Consider the following 23,821-nt stretch of genomic DNA (forward strand, 5'->3'; position numbering starts at 1 on the left):
AAACTATATTTTAATTACCTTTATACCCCTATCCTATTAAGGCTCAAAAGAATAACAAATAGCATAACAAATATATATGTGTGTGTATATATTTCAATTTTTTATTTTTTTATTTGTTTAGACTTAGTCCAGTTTGTTTAGTTTGGTTCACTAATTGAATAAATGTTATATAAAATAAAATTTTAATATTTTAACTTAGCCTAGTCCATGTACCCAAAATTCATGGAATATCAATCGGATAAATCAAACTGCATTTTTTTTATTTTGATTTTAGAAAATCGATTTCAATCAATTTGATTCCAAACATAGTCCTTAACCAATCCGATTCAAACCGTACATACTCTACCAGCGGACATGCTTGCAAAGACACTTTACGCAAGCCGCGGACACTGGTCTGGTCATCCGGCTTGGACCAAATTCAGTGGTAGGAAACATCAGAAGCCATTGCGGAAGCGTTAAGGCAGACAAGAACCTCTCTGTTTCCTCTCTCTACAAGTTTACCAATAATGGTGGTCAATTATGTCCATATCACGCATTTTGGACGGATGAAGCCGATTAAGATCTTCATGTGGCTCGCTATCAAGAACCCATTGCACCTGGAGGACGATTTAGGGAGATATGGGAGGCCAGTGGATCGTACATGTAAACTTTGCAGTGATGCGAACGGTGAATCATCTTCTCGGACATCGTCCGTTTGCGGAGCAAACATGGAACTCTATTCTCCACTGGCTTCATCTCGACGGCCGACCGGGAGGAAATGGTGCGCAGACAAGTCCACAAAACGAGCATGGGATCAAATTGTTCTTGCAGTTTGCTGGCAGATCCGGAAGGAACACAGCAGCAGAGTCTTTTTGGACAGCGAGAAATAGAAGATGATGTCTCGGCATCTAAACTCTCTTCTTGTTAATTTCTTGATATTCTTGCTTCTCGCTTTCTTCTTCTTCTTTTTTTTTCTCCGAGTTATTTTCTTTATTTTTTTCTAATCGATCGGAGGGGGGATTTCTATTCCCCTCTCTTCTTCTTGAAAAATAAATAAAAAAATCTACCTGGTTTTTGAATGATAAAACGAACTCATTCATGGAGATGCTATTCCTCTCATGTATACATTATGTTTTTATTTATGTAGCCAGAAAAAAAAAAAAATTATAAGCCTTTTAGCACAGGTCTCACAAGACGCATACACAAACCTTAATGGCTTTATTATAACTACCAAGAAATTTGGCATCAAAAGAATTGCCCCCCTCAGGAGCTACTCTTCCATTTAAACAGTCAATATGAACCCATATGCCACCATCCTTCATTATATATATTTAACCAAAGCCCATGATTTTTGGAGCCAACGTCAACAATCGATCCAGTGAATTTGGTGAGAACTTCCTAGCAAATAAGAAGCACACCCTAGTGGTCCTGTCATTGTAACTGCATGTAGTCCCATTCCTCATCCTCTCTAATAGCTGAATTGTTACATGTGAACCTTGATATAAGGTTGGGTGTGACTGATGTGGTGACCATTCAGTCCAAGTCAAGCTCCTGTTTGCATTCTTCCATCCAAATTTCATACTTACAAATGTTGGTAAATAATGTTCATCTGTCAAGCATGATGACCTGCAGTATTTCAAAAAGAGTGGAAAGTATGTTTCATCAGAAATTATTTCAATTGCGAGGTTTCGATCCACCTCAACCCACTGAGAACCCTTGCGCCATTGTTCTAGCTTCAATTGTGGACTCATTGCTATCTTGTATCGACCACGACCACCAGGTCCCAGATCATCGTAGGAGTGGATAAATGTTTTGGTAGAATTGATGAGATGGGAGTAAATAGTGGAAAAGTTGAAGACGGGAATGCATGATTCAGAAAGAAGGACAAAACGTTGGTTTGAGTGGTCTAATAAAGCATTTGCCAAGAGGCGGCGTTCAGCTTCCACCATGTTTGGTTGTCCCCACCGCACCACCTGCAGCAAATGGAGAAGCAAGATCTATCATTATATCTCAATGTTTTTCATAACAACCTCATAAGATGCCTACTATCTAAAGTATAGATGCTTCAGGTTCTGTCACCATTCTGATTATAAAGCAAAAAAGATGCATGTTTTAATTATTTATTGTATAGTCATGAAGACTTATTTTGTCAAATTCTACGTCACCCAAAAATTTATATAGCAATGAGTTTCTCTTTTCGAAGTCTTTATGTGGATCGTCGTTCCTCTCCAACTTTTGGCGCAATGATTGCAAGTTAGTCAAGTTGGATCCAATTTTCATATAATCTGTCCCTCTCCATGTTTGAATTTGGTCAGAGGCAAAAAAAAAAAAGGACTAGCCAAACATCCATCAGGATTCAGGCAGACTAGATTTAATTTATTTTACTAATAGAGTTTCTCCATACCAGTTCCAAAATAACCTAGCATGAACCATAATAAACATATATAGACCGGACTGATTAATAGCATCCGTAACATACTGCACAAGAAAAGCAACGACGATAACAAGGTTTAGGTAGAACTGACCATTGATTCTTCATTCATAATTAACAACAAGTATTGATGATTTCATTTATATTAAAGAAAATGCTTAGGATAAGAAGATAAAAAACAGAAGGTGCATTTAAGAAGTAAATTTTGAGAGATGTATAGTCAAGAACCTCTCCCATTCACAATTGAACGGCAGAGATCCAGTGATATATTACCGGCTGTTCTGTGTATTGCTGATGTTCGGTGATTGACCAGAGCCCAAGATGTCCAAAGACGCATCTTGAAAGCATTAAACATCTAGTTAATGCTTCGATTTTGTCCCATATCCCATATCCTATGCATCACAAGGGAAAAATTTACAGTTCTACTGTTTGTTTTCTAGATAACATTATAGTGCCTTTTGTGATACCGTGTACAAATAGATCACCTTATTCCCCATCCTCTATTCAAGTATTTTAGTGTTTTCCCAACAAACACAAAATTTTCATTCTCCTAAATGGTGTCACAGGGAATGGTCAGGATATCATGAAACTGGTTTATCTGCAACAATGACGACAATAGTCAGCAAGGGCAAGCAGGCTAATAAAAAAGTGAAACCATGGACGCAAACACCACAACTTTGATCCTGATTTGGACTAGTCAGGTCCACTATAGTTACCGGATGAATTTATTATTTCAGTCTGTTTGTTGCACTTTAATCGGTTCAAAGTTAATTAAGGTTAGGTAAGGGACTTGTCAATCCTATGTCCCTAGTTTGCCCACCCCATTTACTACAACCCTATATGAAGGATGACCAAATTATTCTCCTCTACATGCAAAAAGACCCTATTTTACCCGACCCATTTACTACTACCCTATATGAAGACTGACCAAACTATTCTCCTTTACGTGAAGAAAGTTAATTAAGATCAAGGGAAGACCCTGTTTTGCCCAACCTATTTACTGCAACCCTGTAAAAGACTGACCAATCATGCAGAAAGTAAGTTCAAGGTTAGGCAAGATATGAAGAATTACCAAATTATATATTCTTCTCTACGTTCAGAAAGTTAAGTCAATGTTAGGCAAGATCTTATACTGCCCGATCCATTTACGGTATGCAGACTGACCAAATTATTCTCCTCTGAGTGCGGAAGTCAAATTTGGATTCTCCACGCGATCTCTCTTCTAGATCAAGTCTTCATATTTTAAGTTTTTTTTTCCTTTTTTGAGAAATAAAAAGAAGAAAACATTTTTTTTCTCGAGAAAAATGATACTAGCATGCACCACCATATCGTTTACATGATTAATCATTTCATGTTTAATCTTTTATATTCAGTTAGAATTATTGTTACACACAGGATTAATAATTGTCATGCATAAACAAACAGGCATATTCTGTGTGTATGTATGTACACACAGGATTATTGTTATATTCTGTGTGTATGTATGTACACACACAGAACCGTTCCATATTCACCCGAATCAAATTTCTGGACACTTGAATAGTATCCTCCTCGATCAGGATCAGCAACATGAATCCTCTACTAGTTTCCACGAGAGATTTATCATGACTACTGGAATGCAACACAAACACTCTCAGAAAAGGCAAAAAAAAAGAACAATTAATGTAAAAAACCAAGGCATGAAACAAAGAAAGCTAGGAAATGGCTGACCTTACTAGGGACTCGGCGACCATGGAACACCGAATCCTCCGGCACGGACTCTTTGTAGGAAGGATGTGGGTGCACGTAGATGGAATATAGCCCTTCGTTCCCCTTGAAGAACTTCTCCCACAGCGGTGCGAAGGGAAGAGCACCCTTAGTGAGAAAGAGGAATGCAACCTTGGGGATGCGCTTGTAGGGGAAAGCTTCCATCTTGGGGACCATCGACGCCCTCCACAGCAACTCCTCGTCGCTCATGTCATGCATGACCTTGCCTGGCTCCATGAAACCTTTTAGTCCCACACGCTCTGTGGCAACGACTGTGTGATTTAAGGCTGGCGGTGGTGATAATAATGGCGGTGACGGCGGTTCTGGTGAAGGTGTCAGGGAACGCAAGAGAGTGGGTTCAGTAATTTGGCTTGAGGATGGGATGGTTTTGAGGTAGAAACTGGAAATGATGCCCAAGGCGAAGCCCAAGCCGAAGAGAAGGAAACGTGAAAAAAGCTTGATCATATGAGAGCTGGGAGAGGAAGGCTTGGAAGGTGGTGATGGAGTTTGTTTTGACTGTTGAGTTGCCATTTTTGAAGGCTTCTGTGAGCTTGAGAGAGCCGGGGGAGGGAGGGGCTATCACTTCTATGCAATACTTGGAGTGTCCTTGGCGAAGTCTTCAATCATACTTTATCAGCTTCCATAATATATACACACCAAAGGAGAGTCTATGTAAAGAAGAAATGAGATACATAAATATTTAGGAGTATTTGATGTGCGGTTGTGGTATCAATATCATTAACAACCGCACCTCGTTTACTCGAATCCTTATTGTGTTTTCCCCCACTTCTACGAAACTGGACGCTTGACCATGATGGGGATGGAACAAATCTTGACCACGCCTTTTTACGTGAATCAAGTGCATTGACTTTCACATATTATATGCTGGCAAACAATGGGAGGATCACTGAGAAAGAGCGATGATCACGGCGTCAACTTTTTGCTTCCTCACTCTTTTCTGTAGCTAATCCAAAGCTAACAGTATTATACTGGGTCAAATTAGAACAAATTGTAAAAAATGAAATTTCTTAGCAAGAAGTTCAGCACCTTTCCGTAAGAAGAGCACAACGTATTGATTGCAGAGGCATATATAACAGTTGACAAGATGTTATAATACCATAGTCCAACTTTAAGTAAGAAGAGCACAACGTATTAATTGCAGAGGCACATACAACGGAGATTTTATAATACTATGGTCCTAAAATGTCGACCCTGTCACATGGCAATATGCATTGGTTGCCCTTGTTTCATTGCCCGTAAAGTCTATAATTTTGCTTCAACAAAAAAAAAAAGAAAAAAAAAAAGAGCAAAGCAGAAAATTTGGATGGGTTGTGCAACAAGAGAGAGCATAATAAGAAAGCATAAAATTATTACTAGAAGCAAAAACTGCAGACAGGTAGATTAGTAATCGAGTTTATTGTTGATGAACAACTCAGAACCACCATGCTCAGGCTCCAATGATTTCTTTGTTACGTTTTCAAGCCCATATGTCATGGCTCGTCCTGCGGATAACTCAACCTACAAACCGGCCAGCTTTAAGAAAGAAACAGACTGATAGGTTGTTATCATAAATTAGCTCATTTAATTAGAGATGACTCAACCTTGTACAAGTATGTGAGCTCAACTTGAGCCCAGACTGAAACAGAAATTCTTTGACCGTGAGGAATCTTTTTGCCCTTCGGCAAAGTATGGTGAGGAACCTTCACCTGACCAACATCAGCTGGAATGAAGCCCTGTTGGCCCGTCCTTACGTTTCCAATGCAATAATGTAAAAGAAAATTCTAAAATTTTAAAACTTAAAAAGTCTCCAATAATGTGTTGCCAGATTCAAAGACAAAACTAGTTCCAGGGCTGCTTGAATCGCACATGCCACCGAGAATGGATGCATACCAGGCTTCCTGCGTAGGTCCTTCAACATGTACAACTGCTGCTCTCCATTCAAGGTTTCTCTTTCAATCTCTGAGTTGACCATGTAAAAGATGCAATCGCCGGCACTCCAAATTAATAATTTTAGAGTTAGCTTGGCTGATTGTATGGATGCATACTTCATGCACCAAGCTTCCCCCTCGTGTTAGTAGTCATGACTAAACCTCCAACGCCAATAATTGCAAGCACTGTGAAAGCACTTCTCTTCAGGAAAATCCATGTCCATGGAGATAAAAGATGCACTCCACAAGTTGCTTGGATTTTTTTCATAGAAAAACCCTGCACATTGCAGGCAGTTTTTCAGTTCTACAAGTCAAAAAGGAAGAGAACCAACTGGCACAGGCATGCAACTTTTCACAACAGAGACCATGTTATGGGCTTTATGAGTCATTATGAAGTAGTAACTGAATTTTAGCTGATGGTGGTAAATATTTCTTTTATGATACATCGTGCTGATGAACGTTTGGACATGCCCCCAGACACTAATTTGACTTTAAGCAAAATTATACTATAACGATATTACTGAATTTTCACTGATGATGATAAATACTTCTTTTATAATACATCAAGGTGATGAACATTTAGACATGTCATCAGACATTAATTGACTTTAACCAAAATGATACCATTAAGACATTCTAAATCGTATCTTTCGCATTGGTGGTAAAACGTTCCACTTTCTTGGAGAGAAGTGATGGGTGACATGCTTATAAATACTTCAACCTGGAACCATGCATCTCATGCTGCTTACATCTAAGGACAGAGGCATTTCTCGGTTTGTACCATCAATATTACAGAGTACAAAAAAGCATGACTTCCTTTTAACCTGATTAATGATTGGTAAAAAAAAAAAATCTAGAACCTAGTTGCATATAGACCACCAAGAGAAGAAAAAAAGCTAGCTTCACAAAGTTCTATTCTTCCATGTCTCTGATGCCTAACTTGGCGAGGAATGCATCATAATTTTGATTAAACTCCTCTAGTGAGAAGCCCTGCATACTCCAAGACAAGTTGATTTATAGACAGCAATAAAATAACATGTTTAAACATTGGAATTCAACATTGATTACCTACATGTAACAGCAATAACATACATAATTGAAGCCACAAATATTAAGAAAGATAATGCTGCTTTTTCCAATCAAAAATTATACCATTCTAGAAGATATGACGACATAGGTGCTCTTCAAATGTGATTGTAGACAGCATTTCAGTACCATACTTCACATAACACAAGTTACATGCCTCTGTATATTTAACAACATAGTAGTACAAATTATATCATAATCAATGATAAATGTTAATAAAAAAAATCAAACAATGTTATCAAAACACAAAAGAACCAAAAGAAAATATTCATCCTTTTTTTGTTCTAGTTTTATCAAAAATGTACAGGTTCAATAATAAAACTCAAAATAAGCAATAAAATGGCAACTGTACTTTTGTAAAAGGCTTGCAGATTTCTCTTTGACGGTGTCTGTGCAACTTGCTGCTCAAGTTTACTAAGATTTTGATTTCTAAAATTAGCCCTCTCAAATGCATGGAAGTTCGCTGATAAAGGACCACTTTGTGATGATGCATTTTGACCATTCCATGCTTGGACCAATGAACTGACAATGTTAAGGCCTTTGCAGCTCAGACGTCATGTATCTATATCCATCAAGCCAGCAAGAGCAGATGCACATCATTGTGCATTAAAAGTACATGTAGATGCAATTATGACATTTCATAGACCGATTTACTTTGAAAGAGTAATTTCTATTTAAGCTTTGCTTTCTGACAATGCTATTTGATGCTAGTTTGTGCTTTATAGTTGCTAGTATGACGACTGTATGTGTTTCCAGTGATCTTAATAAGAGAATGCATATTCAAGAGTTCAGCTGGCACATGACAACCAAAGGTGAAGCTCAGAAGTTTATAACATGCCAGATCATCATAACATAAGCTAGCAATATATAAAACAATATAGATTCTAAGAAAAAAATTCTGGCAGAAATTTGCATGCCATTTTAATGTCCAAGAAGAAAGCTGTGTCATCTATTTTCTGATATCAATTAATGCATCTCAATACTTTATATGGTACAGCATGGTATATTGCCAGGGAAAAAAATTAAAAGAAAAAGAAACCTAATAGATGCAGGCATGATATGCTGTAATTCAAAACTTGTCAGCTGTTAAACTTCCAGCATTCAAATATGGAAAGCAGGATTGATCAAAAATACATATCTTAATATCTTTCACAACAAAAGATGATGACTAAAGAAAATTTAATATAATTATTTCACCAGTAATGCATGCTTATTTTTCAGAGCCTACAGATAGCAAGCTATTTGTGAAGAAAAGGTCAGGATAAACACTAATACTATTTTACCTTCAGTAGCTTCTGTTGGTGGACTAGGTGATCTACATGAAGTTTCACATTCGACGCATCAGGAAGCCACAATTTGATGTCCAGACCAGGATATGACTTGGCAATTAAATCAAATAAAGTTTCTGCTTCATTTTCAATGGCTTTTAAAATGGATGATTCTCAGTCTCTGCAATGCCTGTAACTTTTAACATAAATTACCTCTGAAAAATAGTTGTGCTATAGTAACAGTTAGCCCAATTGAGATCATGATGTCTAGAATGCTTGAACCCGCATATAAGCATAAGTCATTGCAGAAAAGAAAATCATGAATATGTAGGTGAGTTGGTCAGAAATGAGTTCTCAGATTTTGGATGAAATCAAATATCCAGCATTAGGGTTTGAAAATATCCACATAAATCTTAGCAACCATGCATCAATTTTTAAATAAAAGAACTGCAGAAAAATCATTCAATTAAAAATAACATCATGAACTGTTTTGTTTATAATCAAAAAGAATTATCTCTTTTCTTACGAAATAAAGAAAATCTCACATTGATTTTCAAGTCAATAAGAAATCCACAGAGAAACAGCATATGAACATGATAACAGAAGGGCACACAATTTATTTGTAGCATACAATCTGTCATGCTCTATCATTTTAAGCTACTATTTGACACATCTAGTTTTATTCTGCATGTGGTATTGTTAAACAAATATCATCCATGAATTAAACATGATCTTCAGAGGTGTTTCAAAAAGAAATTTAACAATACATCAAAGGAATCGATGTATGTCATACTTGAGATATCCACAGAGCATCCACTTAGTCCAGAGTTCAATTCTGCATAAGATAATATGGTGTGGATGCTACTTCACTATATGAGCTTCTAAATAATAATGGCATTTGGAAGCACATTAACAACATAACATTTATGAAATGCAGGATGATGATATGTGTAATCCTTAGCACATTCAACATAGAGCTAAGCAGCAGGATGCTGATTTCCAGTTGTGCCAGTGCCACTCCTGTAGTGTATTATTTCCATATTTGCTTCTGTTGTACATGTAATATGTAGTATGTAAGTTAGTTATACACTATAATTAACTATAAATCAATGATTACAGTTTCCTATATCAAAGCTCAAGCTTACTTTCTTTCTCAATGATCATTTGATCTTATCGAGTGTCATTTAGTTTTCTTTCATGAAATTGAAATGTTTCAAACAGCATGATATATATGTTTACTGACAAGAAGCATACAATGAGCAATGAGGATGTCTTTTGATGCTAGATATCTTAAAATGAGTAAGAAGAGTGTTCTAAACAAGTCGATTTCCTAGTTTTTTCGCGTAAAAAAACTATTTTCTAGTCAAAAGCAATATCTATTGAAACCCTACCCAGCACAGGAACAAAACATTTTATGATAATCCTTGTTGGTACTAGTAGTGATACTCCATAGCCATTTAGCTCTCATTTCTCCACCATATTCAGAATGTTTCATCATCTTCAGATATTTCCCATGAGTTCTGAAGACTGAGAACACAATCCTTTGCATATATTTATAGCTCATCTTCTATCAGCATCACATGTCATTCATCTGCTGGTCTACCTTACTGAAATTTGCTTGAGGGAAAAATTGAAATTTCTGTAAAACCAAGCTAAAATTTTGCCATAAAATAGATGGATGCTAAATATGATGATATATTAAACGTCATAATAAACATTGTTCCTGATACATTCATAAATACCTGTTACTAAAATTCTACTGCATCATCTTGGCTCACAGGTCAAAATTGCATACTAGCTAAGTTCCCCTTAGTATTTGTTATTTTACAATGACTCCATGCAATGTGACATTTGTTGGGTTAAGCAATTTTAATATAGGTACATGTATAATACTTAGCAAAGATAGTTATCAGAAACATAGATGGCACAAGATGCCAGCATCTTGTTTTCAAAACTGAGTGTCCCAAAATATTTTGGAGAGTGCTGTATGTATAAGAGGAAAAAAAAATCATTCAATGTCTATGGAGCCAGAGGTCATGGCGTCAAAACCTAATCCTCCTTCATATGTTCTTTAATGCTCATTTATCTTAAGAATCTTGGAGTTGGGCATTTAGGCTATTGTTCTTGGACTGGCCCATTAATGAGCTTCAGCACAAATAGAACTGGTCATGACTAATTATTAAGCCAACATAGACTTGGGCCCAACTCAAGAAGATCCAACTTAGATTTGGCCATCACAACGACCCATCCAATCTCTTCCTCTAACAAGGCAGCTGGGTGACACAGCAGGGCAAAGAGACACTCTCTATCTGGCTTGCTTTACAAACAGGCTAACAGACCATGACAATAAACCTGCGACAGGGTCCATATTAATTTATCTTATGATCTGTTGCTGCAGATCATAAATTGTTGCTGCAGAATTACAATCCAATAAGAATGTATCAATGTCCATCTTAAAAGCTCAACCAACATTTAAAGAAAATGCTGTTGCCATCACACTAGGTTGTAGGATATCATATCTAAGCATGCAAACCTTGTAAAGTTTCCTCCTTGGATTCTAATCTCCCTAGCATATAGTAGTACCCTTTTATTCACACCAGAGGTTCCGGACCAAAATCAGCTTCTTCTACATACTTTAACAGATGGTATCTTCCACTGGTCGCAACTACCAAACCCATTTTCCACAGAACACAAAAAGCAACAGTATGAAGGCAACGTCAGTGGAAAAGAACATGAGAATAACTGTTATGTTGCAGTGGGCTGGTTGTTTCCTTAAGTTCTTAGTCATTTGCTGAGCCACACAAACTGATAAGGCATGACCTAAAATTTATATGTTTCAACATTTTCCCTTTCATCATAGAAAATCAAGTCGTAAGAGAAGATATAAGAAAGAAATAGCAGAGTTGAGGTTTTAATCATTAAAACATCGGTAATTTGAACCCCACCAGGTTAGTAGGAAAAGCCATAAAAGGAATGTGTTCGGGCCCTGTGAGAAGGTAAATGTAATAAAACCTTCATCGAACTACAGCACCTGTACAAATACTAACAGAGAATTTTTGAGTTCTTGAGGAATGCACTATATCTACAGTATATGCAACCAAACAAACAAGCACAAGGAATTTGAATTCCATGGGCTTTCCAAAGAACATGAAATTATTAAATTGATAAAATCTCATGGTTGGTCTCCTTTTCTAGATTTGCTCAACATGAGGCAAAGTTCCATAAAATATTTTAATTAGGTGGTCTTTGTGTATGACATGTCCATGTATTCTTGTAGGTTACTTGATGAGTACCACACAAAGCGACTGAAAGGATGAACTTTCTTTAATTTAATTTGAGACGGATTTTTTAAAGCACCAGAAAAGGAAAAGCAGAGGAACCCAATACAGTTACGGCATAACAAATGATAAATATCCCAATAGCGCATCCAAGAAGAGTATGCTGACGAAAGATACTGAATTAACACGATGTTGACTCAAAAGTGCTAACCCCTAGTGCTCACCGGATGTTTTAGCTGAGAGATTTCCAAGAAAGAACCTAAGCCGACAGCTTTTTAGTTAATCCGTAATCTTGAAAAGTTCTTCAAGAAAGGGACAAGAAAAGAAGAGCATAATTAAGCGTAAAAGATTTCAAGTTAATGTATAGTAATGAAATCAAAAATCCAGAAAATTTCTTGAAGCAAGAGAGGAAGAGCATCAAAAAGCGTCAAAGAATTCGCATACCCTCAATTTTCAATCTTCTTGTGTCGTATCAACAGGGTCGGTATCATGGAGATAACAAATTAAAGCACGACCCCCAGCGGAAAAAAGCGAATCACCAAATTTAGGGGAGAATCGACGTGGAATCTCCTCAAATCGAGCTAATCCGAGAGATAGTCGGCGTTCATGGCCGGCTGGAAGCCGGAGCTCTCGCCCCAGATATTTCAGCGGGGGCGAAGACAAGTCGCATAGATCGGAGTCGACGTATTTCCGCAATCTTCCTCCGGCAATGGTGGCGGCAAAGCCTGTCGGACTACGAGAAAGTCGTCTCCGGACGGCTTCTTGATCGTGCCGATGAGCCGGAAAACGGCCATGGCAACGAGAGGAACGCGGAGGAGAGACGGAGGAACGCGATGGCTGCTGCTCTTCTTGTTATCGGTACGACGAGCGGTCGGTGACGGCTTGAATCGTGAGAGCTTCCAAGAAATACGAACCTTGCCGGGTCCGGGTTTGGGGTCCCCAACAACCCGTTACTGGTTTCTGTCGCAGTTGGTAGACGTGACCTTGATGACCGTAACCGTCACTTCGGTGAGACACGGTTCTTGATTTTAACGAGATAGACTTTCTCGAGTAAAACTACGGATAAAGAGAAATTCTCCGTGCACAGTCTGCGGTGTCGGAAATCCATCCTAGATTGCATTATCTCGTCCGGTTAGAACATAGGATCTTAGCTTTTCAAAATATATTTAATATTTATAGTTTTATTTTTTATTTAAAATATTAAATAATAAAACTATTTTTTAAAAATAAATTATAATATTTTATATCAATATTATGATATTTTGTATTGAAATTATAATTTTTTTTGTATAAAATATTATAATTTTTTCATAAAATATAGAACGATATTTTTATCATTAAAAAATTTTATATAAATTTTTTAATAATAAAAATATTTTTATCAAAATTATAATATTTTATAAAAAATTATGACATCCTGTTAGCAAGCCATAATTTTAATGTAAGATATCATAATATCAACATAAAATATCATAATTTTTTTTAAAAAAAATATTTTTATTATTTAAAATTTTAAATGAAAAAATAGAACTACGGATATTAAGTGTACGTTGGATAGTGATGACTATGTGGCCCAATTGAACGTCAGATTTTTTGCATTACAGATGGTGAATAAAGAATTTCTCAAGTATGTTTGTTGGACTTTAGGCAAGATAGGGGGGAATGTGGAATAATATTCTGGTCACGATTTTCACGAACTCGCAGATTATATGGGTGGGGAGTTGAGGGACAGCTTGGTTGCGTCATCACGGAGATAATAAAAGAAAGAAAAGATATTCATGCATGGCTTGATGGCTACTGAAGGCAGCATTTTCTATGATACGCCAAAATTTGAACTGAAAAGATCAAACAAGCAAAAAATTAGATGAGCTTCAAGTTGGAGAAATTAGACAAGCTGATCATTAATTTTTAATAAGCAGTTACACCCATGCTTGGACAAGGTCGAGTAAGAGTCAGACTTGAAAGCAAGAGAAACAGCACCGAAGGTCATTGGATTTTACTTGGTGGAAAACTCTCCGACACCTAAGTCAAACAAGGATTTTAGGAAACAACAAATATTTGAGAGTAATAAAAGCAAGAGTGTTTGTGTGAAAAAAGCTTACCTGAGAATACTTCAAATATTGATTATATAGGATGAAAGTCAATATCAGTTTTCCAAAGAGACGGACATATACTTTAATTACTTGACTGTTACTACGTTATACGCTAGCTTTCTTATACCCATCATGTGGTAACCACTCAATCATATGAGACGGGCATAACTATCTAGCATCGTGCCTCATAAGTGCATGGGATGATAACTATCTTTTTAATGAGATTTAATCATCTTAAATATACTTTAATTTGGAGATATATTACTCATTGGTGCTAGTTATCTGCTCAAGTTGGCAGTTTGGTCGGCTATTTAGATCGGCAACTCAATTGACCATTAAGGTCAGCAAGTCAATACGAGTCGAACAATTCATGCTGCATCAATCATTTTGTTATTTTTTTATAAAATAATGCTAGTATTATATGAGTATGCATGCTCATATTTACACTAGTAAAATCTGCATATAAATTATCCTTAAGCCTCTAAAAAGCTCCATAGAAAAATCCATAGAGAATTACCATGATGGCTGGCTTGATAAGATGCAACCCAAGCAACTCCTTCATTTCTTTCTCCATAGACATGAGCGACTTCGAAAAGTTCAAGAGAATAGACATACTCCAAGTATCAAAGAGCAATAGATGGACATGAGGGAAAAGTACAGGCAATTTTGCTCTAATGCGAAAAGGGACCAATAATTGAAAAGTCACTAATTGGAAAACAAAATGCCCCAAAAAGTCATCATGGATAAATCAGCATCAAATATGCCATTTTCTTTTTCTTCTAATTATATCTTAGGAGAGAAGGTTTGGATATATATTTGCAAATCAGGATTTTTCTTTTTATCTTATAACTTTCTCAATAAAATCTCAAAATAACTTTTTATCAACCATAGTCACTAAAAGGCAAATATAAAATGTCCCAAAAAAGTGCAATGGATAGATCAGTATGAAACATCATTTCTTTTTTTCTTTTTCAATTATTTCTTAAGAGTGAAGTTGGGCGATCCTCTAATAATTAATTGTATATAAAGAGCTTTATACATACAAACATTATATATATCTTAGAAGTTTTATAATAAAATCTCAAACTAAATTGTTATCGGCCATAGTAAAATACCTATTATATTTGATCCTTTGAGACTTCTTTCTCATATCTTCCATCCACTAATCCTTTGAAAATTTACTTAATGAAACTATTTGCTTCTAAACACCACCACCACCATCATCACCAAATTTGCATCTTAACCATCATCATTTTTGATAAGCCTTTTTGGAGAATAAATTATCATTTTAATAATGAATATATTGATTCTATCTCAAATTCAAAGATGATAGTATTAAAAAATATAGTTTACTAACTAAAAAATTTGAATGACCAGCTAAATAAAATCAAAGAAATGAAAAACATTTCAATATGGTCCAAAATTTAATTGAGAGTCCTATTGAATTTTTTTTTTTTTTTGGATCTAGTCATTATTTACAATTAGCCTTAATGGTGTTATATACACATGAATTCAAAATCCCTCTTTTGTTGCTTTCATAAAGTGCCCTAGTTTCACAGTGCCAGGTCAAGTTTACATGAGAACAATGATTGGTAGAATAGCATGCATGCAAATTTATCATTTTCCCTTATAATGGCCCATAAACAACTAGCCTATGTAAAGAAAAATATTATCTTCTGAACCCCTCAACTTTGCCCATGTTGCACATACACCCCTACACTTCAAAAATTTTGATGTAGACCTATTAATTTTACTTTTTTGTTGCAATCTAACGCTCCTATCTATGTCCCTTGAATAGGCTTTAGTAAAGGACTCACGTGACTGTCACTTGAGTCCTAAAATTCATTAGAAATCCTAAACAACCCTGAGGGTCTGAAGCAAGAGAGAATAGGAAATAGGAAGACATTCGTTGGCCATCACCGGCCTTCCACTGCCCCTTGCCTGCCCCTCCCTCTCTATTTACCTCAACCTCCGTGCGATCTTTCAGCCCTCCCCACCATCCCTCAGCCCGCCCCATCTCTTCTGACAAGAAAAAAGTTTGTGAAGATACACTTCATTCAATCATATGTTTATACCCTCCATCATTGAATCATATTTAACTGGCATGATCTAGTAGCAAAGCTAGATCTTATACATTGCCAATCGGCTGGATCCAATGTAACAGACGTTAAGATAGCAAAGTAGTGCAATCCAATTCGATTCCAGAATGATAAGCTGCTCCACTATCATCCCACAAATTATCCTGTCAATGGAGTAGAACTTAAAGGAAAAAGAAAAGACACGGAGGGGGAGGAGGTAAGGATTCATGCCACTCCATTCTTTTTGAAATGAGAAAAAGATTGGATCTTTAAATGATTTGGATCATTTGACAAGATTTATGATTTACATCTAGTATTTGGGATGTAAAGCAACTTGCTCGTATCCATAAATTTTGATTTTTTTTTTATTATTATTCTTTGTTTTTCAACAAAAAGCAAAATGTTTCGCCCTCAAATCTCCAATGCTTTAGTTAATTGTTCTTTTCAAACACAAGCATGCAAAAGCTCGATCTTTACAAAGGTCCAAACAAATGCTACGAGCATAGAAAACATTAGAACATTTTATTCCAAAACAAGTCATACACAACAGCACATCCAGATGATTTTGGCAGAGATTGTGAACGAACCAATTACAGAGCCATGGGTACTTGGATCCATCAATAAGTTACAGGTTCCACTTCCATCAGGCAAGGTTAGAAAATGGAGGCCAGATTGTCAGTGTGCATATAAGATTGGATCAGGGGCACTCACATAGGATGCAGTTAATCATTAAAACACCGATAAGAGCTCCACTATTAAAGACCTCAGCTCCCACATGCCATGCACTCTTCTCGGTTATTCAAGGAACAAACAACCTGTGCCATTTTTGCCTCTGCATCCTCATCTTCCACTGGCTTGTCCTGCATTTCCACCGGTCATCTTTCTCAGATGAGTTTGCAAAAACACATAATAGTGAAGGTGCATAACTGATCAAAACATGTATGATAACAGTACAAATAGAAAAATAAAGCACATACATTGATAAGGGAAGTGTCCACAGTAAACTTGATTGCATCAGCAGCAGCACGTGTCCGCAAATAATACATCCCAGTTTTGAGACCCTTTTATTAAGAACAAAATTCAAAACATCACAATTTGCATTTTCTAAAAAGAAAGACAAGCAAGCAGTAAAACAAAAACAGAAGATCGCCGGTTGAAGTAAAAGACTAGTGCAAGAAAACCTTAGACCAAGCATAGAAGTGCAGGGAAGTTAATTTTCCAAAGTTGGGCTGGTCCATGTGAATATTTAGGCTCTGGCTCTGATCAATATAACACCCACGATCAATAGACATGTCAACCAGCATCCTTTGCTTAATCTCCCATACAGTTCTAAAACATTACCACAATGCTAACATTAGGTATATATTTGAGAAAATGAAATAAGCAGCTCTCAGAATTAGACAGCACAGAGACAAATACATACTTGTAAATTGCTTTCAGAGGATCTGGAATTTCAGGAATCTTAAGGATCGAACCATTCTCATAAATGATCTTGTTTTTAAGGGCCAGGGACCAGAGACCCATCTCCGTTAAATCATGCAGTAGATGTTTGTTCACCACAACAAATTCTCCACTGGATTTGAAGAAACAATAAACTATGATGACAAAAATGCTTGTCTGAAGGCTTAGTGACATTACTGGAAGTGTATAAAAACAGACCTAAGAACCCTGCGGCTGTAGATATTCGACGTGTAGGGCTCAAAACACTCATTGTTGCCAAGAATCTGACTAGTGGAAGCAGTTGGCATTGGAGCTATAAGAAGGGAGTTTCTCACTCCATGCTTAGAGATCATTTCCCTTAGAACAGTCCAATCCCATCGATCAGATGGGGTTACACTCCACATGTCAGGTTGAAGAATTCCCTGCACATCAAAAGGGCAGACAATAATGCTGTTATTGCAGCTTTTACTTTATATTAGTGTTTGAGCATGGTTAAAAAATGCAAAATCACATATTACATAAGTAAACAAAAACTTGTATTTCAGTAAGTAATGGCATATCTATATATTTGGATGAGTTTGGCTGCATGTTCAACTACACACAAGTCTGTGTTGCCTCATGCATACCACTATTGAGTTTAGTACAGGCACCACATGGATCACTCATCCAGTGGTCTCAATTTTTCAGTAGATGGGTACTCAAAAGGCTCAAAGCAATGACCAAGTAAGCAGGTATTTTCCAATAAACCATTGTTTTTTTTTTTCCTTTTAATCCAGTCCAACTCTTTGCATGAATGACTAATCCAACAATTCTAATTCATGCCAATAGGCAATTTAATGCCCTATTTGAAGAATTAGTAGATAAAGCATCGTAGAGGATGAAAGATAAAAGGAATCTTCTTCTGATATCCTTTAGCCCTTAGGCCCTGTAAGGATGCATTTCTTCTTTCTCGATAATTATTGATAGGGAAAGTTGAATTTAGAGGCATTTGCAAGGGGTGAAGCCCAAGTAAGCTCTCATAAGATGCATGTCATATGCACAGAAAGCAAAACCACAATAGTCAAATATTTCAAAGATTCACAAGGATAAACAAACCTTGCTGACAGGACTCCCTTGATATGTCTCATAGGTTCCTTCTTTTGCAGCAATCTCAGAAGAAGCTTTCAACGCATGGTAATATATAGTCTCAAATATGTCCTTGTTTAGCTGTTGAGCCTGCAAAAACAATTAAATTAGTTAGATAGGTAAATCAAACTCTTCAAAAGATGGTTCTAAAAAGAATCTCTTATGCCTTGGACACACCTCTGGAGAATCAAACGGCATGCCAAGTAAGATGAAAGTATCTGCCAAGCCCTGGACTCCTATGCCAATTGGTCTGTGCCGTAAATTGGACCTCTTTGCAGTTTCAACTGGGTAATAGTTGACATCTATTATTTTGTTGAGGTTTGTTGTAACCGTCTCAGTAACCTGTTAAATTAAGAAGAGAAAAATAAGATAACAGTAACAATTAAATAGTGTAAAGTAATCCATCCTATGACAATCAAGCAATTAAAGCACCTCAGCTAGCTTGTCAAAGTCAAAATATCTGCTCTTTGATCCAGTACTGCCAACCAACTTAGATGGATGCGACTCTAGAGGAACCCCCTACAGGAGACAAAAGCCAATAATATAAGCATATCTTTCGCTATGGAAACCTAGTAATTGAAGTTGCAAGTTATGATATGCAGGACATACCTTCTCTCTGACAAAACGTGGTAAAGCAATCGATGCCAAATTGCACACGGCAGTTTCAGTAGGACTTGTGAACTCTATTATCTCAGTACATAAGTTTGAGGATTTGATGGTCCCCAGATTTTGTTGATTACTTTTTCTATTGCAAGTATCCTGTGGCCACATAAGAAGTTCATATGCACAGCACAGAAAACTAGATGATATGATAGAACTGACGTTCTTATTTAATACCTTGAAAAGCATATATGGTGTTCCAGTTTCTATCTGGGCCTTCAGAATTTCGAACCAAAGGTTCTGAGCTGCAACAACTTTCTTTGCCTTGCCCTATAGTTTTAAAACAGAAATCAGTGAATGCCACAGATCAATTTAAAGTAATACTCTAATTTAAAATTTGAAAACAAGGATTACCTCTCTTTCATATCTTGTGTACAGCTTTTCAAAATCTTCACCCCAGCAATCAGCCAAACCTGGAGCTTCATTAGGGCAAAACAGTGACCACTGTCCATAACTTTGGACCCTCTCCATGAAGAGATCAGGAATCCAGAGTGCATAAAAAAGATCTCGTGCCCTATGCTCTTCCTGTGAACACTTAGAAACTGAGTATTCATACTGAAAGCGTAAATTTATCATTAATAGGAGCATATGGTTCACTATTGAAAATAGTTGCCTTAGAATGATGTTAGATCATATGGATCAAGTCTTGGCATTACCTATCATGTATATTTCTTGCCTCAGCATATTTCATTTATTAAAGTTGCCTATTATGCTTATCACACCATACTCAAAAAGATGGCATGAAGTGCATGTCCGCTTAAAAAATAAAAGCTATAAATCTTCTAAGAAAAGTATGCTGGAACATAAAAGTCTGGCATTGATTAATCCCTATTTGATTGTGTGTTTCCTTTATAGTTTTGATTTTATAAAGTCATATCACTACTTATAAAGATGGTTCAAGAGGGATTTCAACAAAATTAGGTAACATCAAGTAAGAATTATACAATGTTGCATTCTACCTTGTGTCAGCTAGCATCGACTGAAATTTCATTAACCAAAAATCTTATATGCTGAAGAAACCATTAGTAATTTGGTAAAGTAGCTAAATCAGTTTGTTACTCCCACAGAACTAAAGAGTACACAAGGCACAACACATCTCTAAAAACTAAGCATAAAGATGTAGTTGAACTACACCCTTCAGAACCTGCAAAACTACAGATGATACCTTTCCATGGTTCTTTCGAAGATCAAGGAACTCAAAAATATCAGCATGCCAAGGCTCCAAATACACAGCAAATGCACCTGGAAGAAATATGGCAATAAACAACTGTATGCCTTACTGACTGATATTAAAGAAACCAAAAGAAGCTGACATGATTAGCTTACCCTTTCTCTTCCCTCCCCCTTGATCAACATAACGAGCAGTATCATTAAACACCCGCAGCATCGGCACAATGCCATTTGAAGTTCCATTTGTCCCACGAATATAACTACCTGTGGCGCGTATATTATGAACTGAAACACCAATTCCTCCTGCAGACTTGCTTATGATAGCACATTCCTTCAGAGTGTCATAGATTCCCTCAATACTATCATCTTTCATGCAGATAAGGAAACAGCTGCTTAACTGGCAAAATATCATTATATTAAACAAGTAAGCAAATAAGTTTTTTCAAATAATTTTGAGAGTCGTGAAAAAGTTCAGGAGACAGTACCTGAGGCCTTGGAGTGCCTGCATTAAATAATGTAGGGGAAGCATGAGTGAACCAGCGTTGAGACATCAAATGGTATGTTCTGAGAACAGAATCAATATCATCCTTGTGGATTCCAACAGCAACTCTCATCAACATGTGTTGTGGCCTCTCTACTACTTTTCCAGAAACTTTCAAGAGATAAGATCTCTCAAGAGTCTTAAAACCAAAATAATCATAATCAAAGTCCCTGTCATAAATTATCTCACTGTCCAAGCGAGCAGCATTCTGAAATACATACAATTAGAAAAAATTACACAAGGATCAACAGTTATAACAAAATATTACAAACTAAGATCCCATGCAAACATATGATAATTTATGAAAAATGTGAAATCTGAGGAGAAGTCAGAGTGAATTCCCTTTCTATTGGGGAAACAAGACAAGTCGATACAATAGTACTTTTTTTATGTTATCATGGTGAATCAAATCTTGGACAATGACAAATTACATCATACAGTGTGGAGGTGATTGAGATATCACATATAGACTTCATAAAACCTCATGGACATGAAAATGGAGATGCAAACAGAACAAAAGAGTCCAAAATTCCTTCGATGATCTAATGATGACGAACATTTAAGAATAAGTGGTGATGTATAACAAGTTTTTAGTATCACTACTGTTAGAAAGCAATCGTATAGAGCACAGAAATGAGTTGTAAAAACCTCGAATTATCTCATTTACATTTCAAACAGATGATAGCAAGAACAGATCACCTTCATGATTATCTCATAGACATCATCAGCAATCAAAGGGGCCTTCTGCCCAGATCTCTCGTTGAAATGGTTATACATGCCCTTAATCCTGCAACCATAACCATCGATTCATAAGCCAACAGCCAGAGACTAAAATTATGAATGCCAAATAACCAAATCTAACTATCTCGAAAGAAGAAGCATCCAAATTAAAGGTAAAACAAGCCTCTTACGTCTCAGAGAACGACTTCTTCGTGTTCTTATGCAGATTCGAGACTACAATCCTGGCAGCGAGCTATCATAAGAAAGAGAACAGTAAGATCAACAAAAAAATGGATTTTTTTTTTCCAAATGAGAGATCATGAACAGAAGGAAAAGGGAGAGAGGAAGGACCAAGGCATAGTCGGGATGGTTGGTGGTCATGGCAGCGGCGGTCTCAGCAGCGAGCTCATCGAGCTGGCTAGTGGTGACGCCCTTGTAGACCCCGGCGCAGACCTTCTGGGCCACGAGCACCGGGTCGCAGTGCTCCTGGCTCAGCCCGTAGCTTAGCTTCTTCAGCCTGGCCGTAATCTTGTCGAAGTGTACCGACTCCTGCCGGCCATCTCTCTTCACGACATACATCTTGGAATTGGAGGGGAGGAGAAGAACGATAGTTCCTCTGGGTGGGGAATTTCTTCGAATGGACGGAGGGAGAGCTGGAAGGAAGGAGGCGATGGGAGGAGAAGGAGAGGGGGTGTGGGGTTTTTAAAAGGATTGGGTTGGGAGTCTAGGGTTTGGAGCTAAAATGCGTGCAAACAATTTTTTGGCGCGAGAGCGGGCATGCACTGGCCCTTGGTGCGCGAGTGGGTGAGAGCTGGAGGAATCGCTTCAAACTTTTCCCGCGCGTTTTGTGGCTGATGGTGGAAAAGTCGTCAGCCAAGTGCATGGTTTTAAAATGACGGCTTTCCATGGATGGGATTGTTCTAATCGTTAAATGGCCAGGATGAAACGGTAATGATAGTGGAAGCTTCTCTGTTTCTAACCATTTATAATTAGATTGTACGAGTGACATGACCTGAAGAATATGGTGAGAATTTCTTAGCGATGGCCACGCCGCGTCCCAAAAAGGTGAAAATAAATAAATAATGGGCCGGAAGAATATTACGTATTTCGCGTTCGATGAGCAGCTCTTCCAGATGCAGAAGTGAGATGGCACCTTGTTTCTAAGTGACAGCACGCAGAAGAATAAAAGATTAGGAAAGTTATAAAAGTGAAAAATGGCGCACGGTGAAACAATAGGATATCGAGACCTCTAAGCTTTATTTTGGACTGTTGATATTGAATCATGAAATTATATCATGCATATACGACAGTCTAATGCATATCTTGCCTCATCTAATTCCCCGGTGGGACAAACAAGGGCCCACCACACCACACCCATTTGAATGGTCGACAATGCCATGTCTTTATTTGTTTGTCTCTTTTCAGTATTCCCTCCATTCACCACCTCCAAATGTCCAGAACTCCAGATTAACGGTTATTTTTCCATGGCATGATGAGCACTCCACAGATACCTCAGAATGTGTTTATGATTTGTCTCTAGCACAAGTAAAAACTGTCACGGCTTAATCAGTGATCAGAAAAGTCATGAATTTGAATCCACAGAACCGACCCTATACGTGGATATTTGCCGATAAATAACAACTCGGATCCATCCACTGATTGGCAGAATAAGATGGTCAACTACAAAAGATCAATACTGAATTTTATCCATCTCTCTACCTAGACTTGGCATATCACCTGCGAACGTGCGGGATATTCATGAGCCCACATAGGAGTGATAGTTGCAGGTGGAAATTTGTTCAAGCGCCCGCCCTTTTTGGTTTTGATTTTTTTCCTGTAATGGTTCCACATCCTCACCTTATACCTATGGATATTTGTAAGTTGGGCACGGTTCTTTTGATGTAAATTGATGGATTGAGGTATCATAGACATGGCCAAAAAGAAAAACAAGAAGAAGAAGAATAAAAATGGTTGATAGAGGCCTATTAGTACAGAGTGATGATCCTAATGATTCATTTGGTTGGGATATGTCAGATTATAGGGTAATCTGAAAATTTTTGAAATCATTTATCCAAAAATATGATTATAGAAGAAAATAACTTTTAGTATATTTGATTGATGAAAAAATTATTCTACAAAATGACATTGAAAAAAAATTATTACGTTTATTGGAGGTAAATCTACATAGAAATATGATCAAATTTATAAATATATCTTTAAACATAAAATAATTTTTTAATACTAGAATAGCATTGCCATCTTTAAATAATTTTTATAT

At 37.0% G+C, this 23,821-nt stretch overlaps 2 protein-coding genes across 11 annotated transcripts; both read right to left on the reverse strand.

Annotated features, from left to right (window-relative positions):
- Positions 1-1,135: 1,135 nt before the first annotated feature.
- On the reverse strand, positions 1,136-12,612 carry LOC105041248 (glycosyltransferase BC10). Of its 10 annotated transcripts, none has more exons than XM_073254230.1 (5): positions 12,161-12,612; positions 8,454-8,628; positions 7,237-7,329; positions 4,121-6,361; positions 1,136-1,952 (listed from the first exon to the last, which is right to left on the reverse strand). In XM_073254230.1, the coding sequence occupies exons 4-5, from the start codon at positions 4,685-4,687 to the stop codon at positions 1,311-1,313; spliced, it is 1,209 nt and encodes a 402-aa protein (XP_073110331.1). In that variant the 5' UTR covers positions 4,688-6,361; positions 7,237-7,329; positions 8,454-8,628; positions 12,161-12,612; the 3' UTR covers positions 1,136-1,310. The 10 variants fall into 10 exon arrangements, 9 of the variants coding, with proteins under 9 accessions (XP_073110331.1, XP_073110330.1, XP_073110329.1 ...); XM_073254229.1 differs by having other exon boundaries at positions 7,237-7,732; XM_073254228.1 differs by having other exon boundaries at positions 7,523-8,628.
- A 3,778-nt stretch (positions 12,613-16,390) lies between these two features.
- LOC105041246 (ribonucleoside-diphosphate reductase large subunit) lies at positions 16,391-22,699 on the reverse strand. Its single transcript, XM_010918126.4, has 17 exons — positions 21,895-22,699; positions 21,735-21,796; positions 21,523-21,610; positions 20,768-21,031; positions 20,439-20,679; positions 20,278-20,354; positions 19,467-19,637; positions 19,290-19,382; positions 19,062-19,211; positions 18,885-18,971; positions 18,630-18,794; positions 18,423-18,542; positions 17,547-17,749; positions 17,311-17,460; positions 17,069-17,216; positions 16,865-16,948; positions 16,391-16,747 (listed from the first exon to the last, which is right to left on the reverse strand). Exons 1-17 carry the CDS (start codon positions 22,120-22,122, stop codon positions 16,652-16,654), a joined length of 2,427 nt encoding a protein of 808 aa, XP_010916428.1. The 5' UTR covers positions 22,123-22,699; the 3' UTR covers positions 16,391-16,651.
- Positions 22,700-23,821: the final 1,122 nt, after the last annotated feature.

The sequence above is a fragment of the Elaeis guineensis genome, chromosome 3 (genome assembly GCF_000442705.2).
Source record: "Elaeis guineensis isolate ETL-2024a chromosome 3, EG11, whole genome shotgun sequence".
Taxonomy (NCBI): domain Eukaryota; kingdom Viridiplantae; phylum Streptophyta; class Magnoliopsida; order Arecales; family Arecaceae; genus Elaeis; species Elaeis guineensis.